At 41.4% G+C, this 13,053-nt stretch overlaps 1 protein-coding gene across 1 annotated transcript in view; it reads left to right on the top strand.

Annotated features, from left to right (window-relative positions):
- KIF1B (kinesin family member 1B) overlaps positions 1 to 13,053 on the top strand; it is a 199,732-nt gene that overhangs the window by 154,129 nt on the left and 32,550 nt on the right. Inside the window, 8 exon segments of the mRNA XM_043993853.1 lie at positions 1,927 to 2,016; positions 3,355 to 3,473; positions 4,309 to 4,364; positions 6,617 to 6,725; positions 8,990 to 9,056; positions 10,030 to 10,114; positions 12,649 to 12,731; positions 12,733 to 12,755. Coding sequence (XP_043849788.1) covers positions 1,927 to 2,016; positions 3,355 to 3,473; positions 4,309 to 4,364; positions 6,617 to 6,725; positions 8,990 to 9,056; positions 10,030 to 10,114; positions 12,649 to 12,731; positions 12,733 to 12,755 — 632 coding nt within the window.

Below are 13,053 nucleotides of genomic sequence, written 5' to 3'. Positions count from 1 at the left end.
TCTCTGAACTCCTCCCTGCTCATCATTTCTTACAGCTCAATAGTATTCCAAACAACAATATTCTAAAGACAACAGGGGGCAGCTAGGTGGTGAAGTGGATAAAGCACCTGGGCTTGGATTCAGGAGGCCATGAGTTCAAATCCAGCTTCAGTCACTTGACACTTAACTTGCTGTGTGACCCTGGGCAAGTCACTTGCCCAAAAAAACAAAACAAAAACAAAATAAAATAATAGACAAATAGAAGAATTTGAGAACTCTGATCAACATAATGACTAATCATGATTCCTGAGGATTCATGATGAAATATGTTACCTACTTCCTAAGAGACAGGTAATAGAGTCAGAGTAAAGATTGACTTGCCTTTTTTTTTTTTTATAACATGCCTAATGCTAGAATTTGTTTTACTAGTTACAGATGTTTGTATGGGTTTTGTTTTTCTTGCTTTCTAAAGGTGGGAGAGAATTCTGTGGTGAATAATAAAATACATATTGAATTAAAATTAAATAATCTTAATGACCTGCTATATGATCTATGGATCAGTCTCATTACATTTTAATCATCGTGTACTCTGCTGATATTGTGCCTAGCTTGGTTTTTTTTTTGTTTGTTTGGTTTTGGTTTTTGGTTTTTGGTTTTTTTTTTTTTTGCAGGCAATGGGGCTTAAGTGACTTGCCCAATGGTCACACAGCTAGAGTAAGTGTCAAGTGTCTGAGGCCAGATTTGAACTCAGGAACTCCTGAATCAGGGCCGGTGCTTTATCCACTGCGCCACCTAGCCACCCCCAGTGCATGCTTGTTAAAGTGTGGATCACACCCACTGTGGGGTCACGTAACAGAATGTTAGGGTTGCTAAAAATTTGGCAGCAATAATAGGTTATGTATACCTATTTTATTTAAAAAATGTCTTTATGTATTTTATTTTTATGTAAAAATGTCTCAGGCAAAAGGGGTCAAAGTAGAAAATGTTTAAGAAGCAATCGAGAATAACTTTTAACCTTGGGTATTATCAGTGAGACTTCATGATACCCACCACTGGCAATGCAATAAACATTTGTCAAGTGCCTACCATATGCCTGGAACTTTATAAGACATACCCAAGAAGAAGGAAAGAAAGAGAATAAAGGAAGATTAGGGAATAAAAGTGAGAGAAATTGATAGAAAGGTATTTTATGGACAAAAAAAATGATAGTGACACAAATTTCTCAACAGTGTTTTATATCCTTGTGTAGAAAATTACTGCTCTTCTCAAGACCATGGAAACTAATCTGCATAAAAGAAGTTTTTAAATCCCTTCTCCTCTTTGCTTTTTTTGTGTTCTCCTAATGGTTTTATCTGAGATTAGTTCACATTCTGACTACTGTTTTTCTTCTCACTTCTTTTTATTTCAGTTTCCCCCTTTTCATTGTCTGTGAGTGTAAAGAGTCTGAAGTCCTCTCTAATGGATGCTCTATATTAGCTATCCCCAGGCCTTAACAGATGCCATTGACAGGCCTCAGTACATTTTTTGTAGCATCTTAAGCCCTTGCAAACCTATTTTACATGTAAATGATTTCCATAATTATGTAAATTATGACGATGGGACCAGAATAAGGCTATTCAGTTTCTCTTATTTCATCCTAACCCCAACCCTCAATGTCAATCTTTCTGATACACATACTGCTGAGTGACTGAGCCACCTAAAGAATATCTGGAAATTAGTTTTAAAGATACTGAATACTTTTGATATTTATTTCAGTAATATTTTCATTTTATGCTGTCTTTGTTTTCTATATATGTAAATGTGTGGTTGTGTACACATACATAGAGTAATAAATTCGTAAATAGTATCCACCTATGGATTCCCTGTGTTGTTCACATATTATATTTGAAAATGAGGATCTTTGTTACACAGGTCATTGAAAGCTCAATTTGTTTTATTCATTTTTAGCTTCTTACACGTCATGATGAAGCATTCTCTACTGAACCCCTAAAAACAACGGCAGGGGAAGTCCTCTCGGTTTTTATCACTGTTCAGAATGTAAGTGTCTGCATTAATTTCTCTGGAGTTTGGCTAAGACTGGGTATGGTCTCCATTCAGCTTTCCAGACTTAGGGAAGATGTGGTGCTGCTAAAAGGAGAAGTAGCATCTAGAGGAGACAAGAGATGGAGCTGCCTAATGTGGTGATGGTCATCTTCCGTGCTGAGAGTAAGCCTGTCTCTGTGGAAATATAATTAGGCCCCTTAGCAACAGTATGTATATGTTTATATGATGAGTGGTAGCAGGCACTAATGAAATTCTTCGTGAGTTTGGGCTTATTACATCTTTTGTCCATTGCTTTCTTCTTCCCAGAAAAATATGGGTGTGTTAACTAAAGCATGTTATTGTGGTGACCATATTCTCAGTTAAGTCCTGAGCCTTTAACCTCCTGCATCAACTTGACACATTATAAAAAGATTCTAAGGGGCAGCTAGGTGGCTCAGTGGATAGAGACAGCCCTGGAGTCAGGAGAACTGAGTTCAAATATGGCTCAGATACTTAACTAGCTGTGTGACCCTAGGCAAGTCACTTAACCCAATTGCCTCACCAAACAATAAAAATAAAAGTACTCAGCATTATTTTTTTTTAAAAAGTTCTAGCAAACCTTAGGTCTTTTGTGCTTTTTATGTTTGACTAGAATTCAGAGTTCTATTTCCCGATGATATGCTAACTAACCCTGAGACTGGGCAGCACCTGGCTGCACTCTGTTATCTGACTAACTAGAGTAGTAACAAACTCAAACTAGTGGGAATGCCCCTTTGGAGCTCCTCTCCAGTGACTCAGTCACCTAGCAGCCATATCACCTGGGCCACCTGTCCCAGGCCCATCTGGGAGAGCTTGTTGAGCAGAACACAGCCGACGAAGCTGAGTTTTAAAGTGGTTCTTTTGTTGGTGGAGAGGGGTTAGGAAGAAGTGTGTAAGGAAAGTAGTAAAGAGGTAAAGTTGAACACCAAGGGGTGCCACACCTCAAATGCTGCTTCCAAGACCTCTCAGTGGGAGGCAAGCACTAGACTGGCCATCAAAGCCTGAGTTCTAGTCCTGGAATTTTAACTACCCAACTATGTCCTTTAGCAATTTACTTCAGCTCTCTGGCTCACCCTCATTTGTAACAGGAGGAAGGTAAGTGGACCATGTATATAATGTAAATCCTACCACGCACTCACACACATAAAGAAGTCTAGAAGAGAGACTGGAACATTTTTGTGGAGGTACTTGGTACTGTGCTTGCATGGATATTGAACTAAGATTTTGGATTCAAATCTCAGTTAAGAAAAAGCCCTTTTTGTTAGTCTTTTCACTTCTCTCACTTCTGGTTTTTTTTTTCCTTTCCTTTGCTAGATTGCAGTGGAAGTAACTGAATCCTTTGTGGATTACATCAAGACCAAGCCTATAGTATTTGAGGTTTTTGGGCATTACCAGCAACACCCTCTTCATGTTCAGGGACAGGAGCTTCACAGGTTTGGACCAAATGAGTCAAGAGGATTTTTTTTTTTAGTTGTTTTCTTCTCAGGAAAAAATGAGACCCTTATAGGGCTTTAGGACAGATATTATCCTAACCCCACTATGTTTCCTTTATATTCACTGACATTACTAGCTGTACAGAAGCTTTCCCAAAAGCCCACTTTCTGTGTATACTTTAAGGTCGGCTCAGATGGTTTTGTAGAAAGGGGCTTTGCCAGAGATGGGCCACTTGCTATGCTTCAGATTAGTCAAAAGTTAGACAGGGAAAAAATGGAAAATCTATGTAAATGATCCCCTGAAGCATAATCCCTCCAAGACATAATACTGAATACATTTTTTCCCCTTGGGACTTTAAACCAGAGGATAAGGGGAAAAATTCCATAGGAACTGGTATGTGATAGAATGATGATGATGATGGTGACGACAACAGAACAATGCTTTAATCAAGACAAAATTAACTAGAAAATTCTCACTATTCATTTTTAACCAAGACATAAATGAGAATTGGCTAAAAGTATTTTAGTTAGCATTTCAACCTAGAGCAAATGAGGACTGGCATCTACAATACTGAGATGAAAACTCAAAAAATTTGCTTAAAGAGAGATGAAGATGTGGATAGAGCACCGGCCCTGGATTCAGGAGGACCTGAGTTCAAATCCGGCCTCAGACACTTAACACTTACTAGCTGTGTGACCCTGGGCAACCCACTTAACCCCAATTGCCTCACTTTAAAAAAAAAAAAAGAGAGAGAGAGATGAAGATGGTGGTGGTCTAAGTCCCCAAGTGCATTCTCAGTTTGTAGGGGATCTGACTGGCTTCTTTTCTTTACAGTCCTCCTCAACCATCCCGTCGATTCTTCCCTCCACCCATGCCACTCTCCAAACCAGGTGAGAATTTGATCACCTGTGTGTATAAATGTGTCCATCATTGTGAATAGCTTTAAGGGGATAACACATTCTGATTTCCACTCTTCTAAATTAACCTCACTTTAAACTTTCTGGAGAAAGCAGCTATCTCTTCAGCCTCTGAACCAGAACAATAAGTGGGAAGGGATAAGGCTTTATGCCGCAGTCAAGTGCTATCACCCAGCTGAACCACTCTTATTTGCTTCATAAGCCTTTGTCAGATCTTGGTAATCCACCTAGCTCTCCTCCTTATGACTGTCCATTTCCCCACCCCTGCTGCAGTTCCCTGCATGTTTTTAGCATTGAGGTGATTCATAACTGAAGTTATTCTGCATGTTCAATTATCTGTTTTTCTTTTTCTTTTCTTCCTTTTCCCATGCTGTCTATCCCCCTAATTCCTAACCCACTTTGTTTTCCTTCCTCATTCTCTGTACCCTGGTTTTTCATCATCTCGCCAGACCATGAGAGAAAGATTGAACTGATTTGCTATCTCATGTCTGGCTATATGAATGTTCATGTGCTGGATGTATTTTCTGAGCATGCCAATGCCCTTGCATCTTCTGCCGTCGCCAGCTTCCAGGATGAGGCTGACCCGTTCCCGCCTTTTCTCTCTCTGCCTGTCCCTGACTACCAGAACGAGAGGTTGCCTAAAAGAGATGGTTAGTGGCTAAACCATTTCCACCTTAGATGTAGAACCTGTCCTAAGACACTGGGTTTCTGTGGATGAAGTACAGGCTTTTCTGTCCTCTTCAGATGCTGTAAATTTAGCGCACAGTCATCAAATCCTAAAACTGGGCTCTCAGAAAGGTCTTGGAAAGCCTCTTGGTGGCTTGTGGTCACAGAAGGAGAGGCTGCTGGGTTTCTTAGACACCAGGAGCTGTACACTTCAGGACAGTTTTCATTTCAGAGTTCCGTATGTAGAAGAAGTTTTTCTTGTTTTATTTTATTTTTTCCTGATGACAGAGAGAACTGTGAGTTAAGAGTTCTATTTCATTCTTGCTTAGCACCACCAGCTCAAAGAAGCTGAGTTTGGTGAGGGCACAAATGTTTATGAGTAGGAGTAGAATTCCTCCATGGCCTTCTAGAAGAATTTGAAGTCAAAGGTCTTGGTTTGATTTTCTCTGTCACATTCTACCCACATGACCTTGAGGAAGTCATTTCACTTTTCTGGACCAAGTTTTCTCATATGTAAACTGGAAAGGTTGGAAGGATGGCCCACTTAGGCTCTTCCCATTTCTAAGAGTATACTATGGTCTCTTTGGTGCAAGTTTATTTGTAAGATAGTGTTTCAAAATTTTAGCTTTGGGGGAATTGAAATTCTTAGCAAAAAAATAGGATTCTGGGTAATTTATTCATTGAAATATTTCAGAGTTAGTTGAGGTATGAAATTTAAATCTGAAGTAGATATATCCAATAAATCTCAGAATCTTGTATTTGGAGGTAAAGACTACACATAGATTAGGAGAGATCTTTGTATAAATGGAAATTTCAAACTTGAATCATTTTTTTCAGAAACATACAAAAACAGGAACTTTATTGTAATTGGTGCTTTGTGAACCATAAAATATGGTTCTTTATAGCAGGGGTCAGCAAACTACTACTCATGGCCCAATTTGGCTCTCTCCTCTTTTTGTACAGCTCATCAGCTAAGAAATTTTTCTCTTAATTTTAAAGTAAAATTGTATTTTTGAAATGTAAAAACCATTTTTAGCTTTTGGGTCCTACAAAAACAGGTGGAAGGCCCTTTGGTCATACTTTACCAACCCCTGCTCCAGAGTATTTGGTTCTTTGCTGTACTCTTGGTCTCATAAAGATGCTTTTGAAGCAAATGGTAGAAAAGATTTTGTTTCCCACAAAGACATCTAAGAATTTAACCCAGTTTGAGTCACTTTCATCCTGTGATGTCTAGATCTGATTCAAACATGCAAACTGCACTGTTCTGTGTCATTGGCCCTTCTTTTGGGACAAGACTATGTAAGGAATCAAGATACGTACCACAAACATAGTATTCTACCTACCATTTGCACATTTTCCTCATTCTCTAGATTAAGAATGAAAAATTCTATTGTTTCTTTATATTCTCTGGCTTCTCCCTTCTAGTCTCCTATCCCTAAATCACTTCCCTGAACTTAGTGACCTAAGTGTCAAAGACTGCTATTTGAATAACATACATTCCTCTAGGGGGCTTTGAGCAAGCAAAACTTTGATGTTTTCTCATTTTTTTCTGCATAAAGTGCCAGCAACAAAGTTGAACACTATGAGCAAAACCAGCTTGGGCCAGAGTATGAGCAAATATGACCTTCTTGTTTGGTTTGAGATCAGTGAACTGGAACCTACGGGAGAGTAAGTCTATCTTAATACGGTTTTTTTTCGGTGAAAAAAAGGGGCTTAGGAACAAAGAACCATACTATGTGATCTATAAGGCAGCTAGGGGGCGCCACAGTGCACAGAGTGCCAGGCTTGGAGTCAGGAAGCTGTGTGACCCTGGCAAGTCATTTCACCCTTGTCTGCCTCAGTTTCCTCAAAATGAGGCTAATAATAGCACCTCCCTCCCAGGGCTGAGGTAAAGATCACATGAGTTAATATTTGTAAAGCCCTTAGTATAGTGCCTGGTAATAAGCTGTATAGAAATGGTGACCATTGTTATTGTTACCATTATCCTGTGTAACCTTGTTTGTTAGGTTCAGCTTTGTGAATTCCTGTCATCTACAGTTAACGGCTGAACTAGTTATTTCAGCATTGTCTCAGCAGTCAGGCAGGTGCCCTAGCTTCTTTCATTGTTATCAGTTGGCAGAGGGGATTGATGGAACTGACCTGAGAGGCAGCATGGCACAGTGGTTAGGACCTTGGACTTGGAGCCAGAAAGACCTGGCTTCACGTTTCACCTTAGATGTTACTGTCTGTGTGACTCTGGACAAGTCCCTTCACCTTTCTCAGCCTCGATGACCTTGTCTGTAAAATGGAGTGTGGACTCCAGGGTGTCTAAGCCTCTTCTGGTTCTAGAGCGACAGTCCTGGGAAGGTAGCCATCTTGTCCTACTCTCCACCCACTAGGTGGGTTTCATCAGAAGCAAAGAAATAGATTATTCCACAGAAAGTTATCAGGAATTTCAGAGAGTTTCTAAAGGATAGGGTCCTCCCTGGGTCAGGAAGACAAACCCAAGTGACCATACCGCTCTGGGAGCAGTGATGAGTGTGAATTTTGAATAAAGCTGTATCTTAAATGTCTCTGCAAACTAATCGGTCTGTCACACAGAGGATAGCACTCTAATGCCATTGCAAACATCAAAGGGGAATTGTAAATTAAATCAGACCCTGTACTTTTGTGTTTCTTAACCTTTTTGAGCCCCTAATACATTAAGGCAATGGCTTCTATTTCAGATAGAAATAGGGTTACCTCATCTAAAGATCCTGCTGGCACATATTGACTTCTAAAACCACACTTTACATTCTGGAGGGTTTTTGTTCATTTGTTAAGTATTTCCCAATTGCATTTCAGTCTAGATTGGGAGAATCTGATGATGAGGTTCACATAAGAGGCAAATCTGTGATAACTGTTATTGTTTACATTCTTGGGAAAGGGTGCGTTCATTTAAGCAACAAAACAAATAACTCTCCCCTGAATTCTAAAACCAGTGTAGACAAATGCTGTCAAGAGTTCAGGAGGCAACAAGACTCCAAGAGATTTAGAGCCCACCATTTGGGGCTGAATTCAATAAGATGAAACTTCATGGGACATATGTAAAGTCTTATACTTGGATTCAAAACATCTACTTCCTAAGTGCAAGACCAGGGAGAGATGGAAAATGTCTACAACTACTAAATGACCTGGGAATGGTAGTAAACTCTAAGCTCAGTTTGAGTCACCAGTGAGCTACATCAGACAAAAAGCTAATGCCAACTTGGGCTGCATGAAGAGAAATCTCGTGTAATTATGAGGGATGTGTAATAATCTCTTGTCTTCTTCCCGGGTCAGACCACACCCAGAGTATTGTAGTCTTCTGGCCGCCATGTTTGAGGAAGGTCATTGGCAAACTGCAAAGTGTCCATGGGGAGGGCAGCCAAGATGATGACTGTCCTCACATGCCATAAAAGCATGGTCTGGTAGGGCAATGGGAAGAAGAAGAAATGATAGCTGGAGGGGCACGGAAAGGAACAGGGGCTGGTTAGCTCGTAGAAAAGGAAACTTGCGAGGCAGAAGGGTAGCCTTCTTCCCTTATGTGGACGGGGGATGGAATTTCTTCTGCTCGTCCCAGAAGTAGAACTAGGAATAATGTATGGAAGTTTGGAGGCACATGTTGCCTTGGCATTAGGAAAAGCTTTCAAGCTAGCCTCTTGTGAAGTGGGCCGACCCAGGAGGCACCAGCATCACCCTCCCTGCAAGTCTTCAAGGAAATACTAGGTGGCCACTTGTTGAGAGTGTTATAGAGGGAATTCTTTTTCAGGTATGGGTTGGATTAAATGACCTGAGATACTTTTCAACCCTGAGATTCTATGCCTTTTTGTTTATATGTTGGAGTAATCAGTAAGGCCTTGACAAGGTTGGGTTTGTTTAACTCGATTAGAGATCCTCTTTAACTCCACCTTCTTGTGCCATTGTTTATACAGGTATATTCCAGCTGTGGTTGATCACACTGCAGGCCTTCCCTGTCAAGGGACATTTCTGCTTCACCAGGTACTAAGAAAGGAGAAGGGGCATGGGAGAAAGCCTAGAAATTGTTGAGTAAAAGAATTGTATTTGTCTCATGTTTCCTCTCCCCTTCATGACACATTTTTATCTCTTTATAGGGAATGGGGAGGGGGGGTTAAAAATAGGATTCCTGTGACCTTTTTTCCCCCCATAAATTTGATTTTGAATGTTTCCTCTTGATACTTTGCTATACATCCTTGTTATTTTCAAGATAATTTTGAAGAAATTTGCTAATAAGAATCTGTGGGTCTGGTGGATACGACCCTATAGCCCTTGCTGCTGTTGAGCCTGAGGTTGGTTGGGTGGACAATTCAGAAGTTCTGAGCAGCAGTAAGGCTAAAGGCAGTCTGCTGTGCTCATTATATCTGGTGCCAGTATGATGAGCCCCCTCGTAGTAAGGATCACCATTCTGCCTAAGGAAGGATGAGCTGGTCCTCATGGGAAAACAGAACAGGCTAAAGCTTCAGTGCTGATCAGTGTTGAAGTCATGCCTACTGTACTCACAGCCTAAAGAGATAGAGAAACCAAGTCTCAAAAAAAGGTTACACCTTTACATAGGACTGTTAAAGTGTTCACCACACTTAGATATGTTGTATTTTAATAATATATCAAGCAGCTACAGTTCCCACAAGCACACCTAGTTACTTAACATAGTTTGTGCAGCTTTCACGTTGTCATGTGTGCTTGCAGTCCAGATTACATCCATGGAGGAAGAAGTGGGAATGAATATTGCCCAGGTCGAGCGGCTCCTGTGATCCACAACTAGACTTTTCCTATGAGGATGCCCTCAGGCCCATTCTGTGAGGCAGGAAACTCACTTAGAATGGGTCTGTTTGCCAGCTGGTGTCTCATTTATACCTGTTTGCACCTGGCTCAGACAGCAGCCCCATCCCAGTCGATCGCCGGTTCAGGCAAGAGAGGGGCAGGCCCCCGACCCACAACTCTGCTTTCCTCCCAGGGCATCCAGCGTAGGATCACAGTGACCATGATCCACGAGAAAGGCAGTGAGCTCCACTGGAAGGATGTTCGAGAGCTGGTGGTGGGTAAGTGCACCCGTAGAGGGAGAAGAACAAGGGTCACCAAAGAGACTTTTTTTGCTGCACTTCCTAGACCTTGGTGAAGTCTGAACCAGGGAGGATGGATTTATGCAGAGACATCGCACAGGAGCCTTGGGTCTGAAATTACTTTTCCTCTTTCCTTCCTGTTACTGTCACAGTAATCATTCATTGATTCCAACACATTAAGTATTAATTACCTACTGTGTAAAAGCACTCTATTCCAGGGGTGCGGGAGTTAGGAAAGCTCACGAGATTGGTAGGAAAACAGAGATGTACATACTTTGTGCTCTCACTCCTCCATGCCCTCCCTCAGGGTATTGTCTGTGCCTGAAATTTCTTCCCTCTCCCCTCTTTACCTGTTGGATCACAACTCATCACAACCCAACCACTACCTCCTGAAGGAGGTTAGCTCCTTTTGTTGCTGGTCAACAGCCTTTCCCTCCTAACCTCACACAGCCCTTTGCTTTTTAGCTGTCCAATGTGCTTATCATGGAATGCTGTATATTATTGCTGTCTTAGTTGTAATCTATGAGGACAGGGACCTTCTCTTCTCTAAATTTTCTGTCTCCAATATAGCATAACCTCACTGTGGTGCACAGAGTAGACAATGAGTATCTGTTAATTGACCTACCAGTTCATTATTTAATTAGCTAAGTCATTGAGTAAGTGTCCTAGTAACTAGTGTACAGAAGTCTTATAGAAATTTAGGAAAAGTACAGATTAGTGTGAACTGGAGCAGTCAGGAAGAGTGTTGTGGGTATAGTTAGCCGTGCGCCTCAATCATGAATCCAGTTCAATCCAATACTTAAGCACCTACTGTGTGCTTTAGATCATGCTAGGCCCTGAGGTCACCCACATAAAGTTCTTGCCATCTGCTCAGGGGATGTGACATGTACGTAGGTAAGCAAACACCAGAAAATTCAAGGAGGGAGAGATTGCTAACATCTAAGGGAACAGGGAAGGTGACATTTCATCTGAGTGGTTAGGTAGTTGTCGAGGACCAGATTGTATTTATGCCAAGCTTTGGGATTTGGCTGTTATCATGGAGGGAAATGGGATGAGGGTTGAGGGGAGTAAAGGCTCTTGAATAGAGGAGGAATATGAACATTGTACATGGGCATTTAGGGGGAAATAACTTGAGGGGCAGGGTAAGAGGAATTCCCATTCAGGATCCTATTTCAATAGTCCCAGAATGAGGTGATCGTTTCCCACACAGAGCACTCACTCCTCATGTCTGATGAAGAGAATCTCTCGCTTCCTTCAAGAAGCAGTTCAAAGGGGCAGCTAGGTGGCACAGTGGATAGAGCACTGGCCCTGGATTCAGGAGAACCTGAGTTCAAATCCAGCCTCAGATGCTTGACACTTACTAGCTGTGTGACCTTGGGCAAGTCACTTAACCCTCATTGCCCAACCAAAAAACAAAACAAAACAAAACAAAGAAGCAGTTCAGCACCATCTCGCCCAACTGCTAGTAACCCACTCTTCCCTACCAACCTTTTATTTATTTCGTGTTTATTCTAAAATACTTATAGGATGTATTTCTCTACATTCAAGTATAAGCTCCTGAGAACAGAATTGGTTTTCTCTCTTGACTGTTTATCCTCAAGTGACTGCCATAAGCTTTAATGCTTAATTCATTGATTGATTTAAATGTAGATGACAGAAGGGTAAAAAAGAAAAGGGGGTGAGGGGAGAAGAGAATTAATGTAAGCTATTTTAGAGAAAAAATGAGAGAATGTTGTGACTGACTTCATATGGGAGATTTAAATGGAAAGATTTAGTGATGATTTTTGAAATTTTAAAGTCTAGATTCAGCAGAGGAGATTGGTTACCACTGAAGGACATAGGAAAGGAGAGCCTGGCCTGTTGAAGATGATGAGTTTGTCTTGGGACATGAGTTTGCCCTAAAGATAGGCCATATTACATAGAGTTTTTCCTGTGTGTAGTTAGAAGTGCTTTTGAGTGGAAGGTCATAGAATATTAGAGCTGGAAAGACTTAGAGATGAACAGGCCCAGGGCTTTAACTTTTTCCATTCCTAACCGCCTTTTCGCCAAGAAAGTTTTACATGACCCCAGGTAAATAGGTATATAAAATAAGTACACAAATCAAACATTTACTGCCACATTTTTCACAGCTCTCACATTACATGACCCCATATGGGTCCTATTCACCCACAGTTTAAGAAGCTGGGATCTAGGCCCATTCTAAACATAAGGAAATGAGGGCTCAGAGGAGGAATGACCAGCCCCAAGTTCCCATCTGGTAGGGAGCAGAGCCAGCACTCAGACACTCATCATCTCTCCCAGCCCATGAGGGGAATCTGAAAGGAGTCACAGGTGGGAAAAGTGAAGGATCAAGGGCCCCAAGGAAAAGCACGTGGAGAGAAAAGCAGAGGCCCAAGCACTGAGAAGCAGTCAAGCTGATGATCCCTCCTTGGCCCTGAAGCACTAGAATTTGAGTTGAATTACTAATTTGTGATGTAAGAAGTTGACTTTTAACACATCTGCCCTTTTCTCAGGTCGAATCAGGAACAAAGCAGAGGTGGATGATGCTGCTGTTGACGCCATTCTCTCTCTGAACATTATCTCTGCCAAGTATCTGAAAGTCTTCCCACAACTCCAGCAGGTAGGGCCCTGAAGACACTCTTTTGATCAGCCTTGATGAGGACTGATGGGGGGTGCACTGTGTTCCCCACATCACTAAAGGTTCTTGGGGCAGGGCCTCTGATTTACTTCATTCTGTTTTCAGATGTCTCATGCTATCGCAAAATAAACCTCTGTGTGTGGATGTGTTTATAGTCGTGCTCAACATATAGCTGGGAAAAATAATTTTTAAAAAATAAGAGAATAGAAGACAGCTAGGTGGAGCAGTGGATAGAGCACCAGCCCTGGATTCAGGAGGACTTGAGTTCAAATCCAACCTC

The sequence above is a fragment of the Dromiciops gliroides genome, chromosome 3 (assembly GCF_019393635.1).
Source record: "Dromiciops gliroides isolate mDroGli1 chromosome 3, mDroGli1.pri, whole genome shotgun sequence".
NCBI lineage: Eukaryota > Metazoa > Chordata > Mammalia > Microbiotheria > Microbiotheriidae > Dromiciops > Dromiciops gliroides.
The sequence above is the reverse complement of the archived record's forward strand: the minus strand, read 5'-3'. Positions and strand labels throughout refer to the sequence as shown.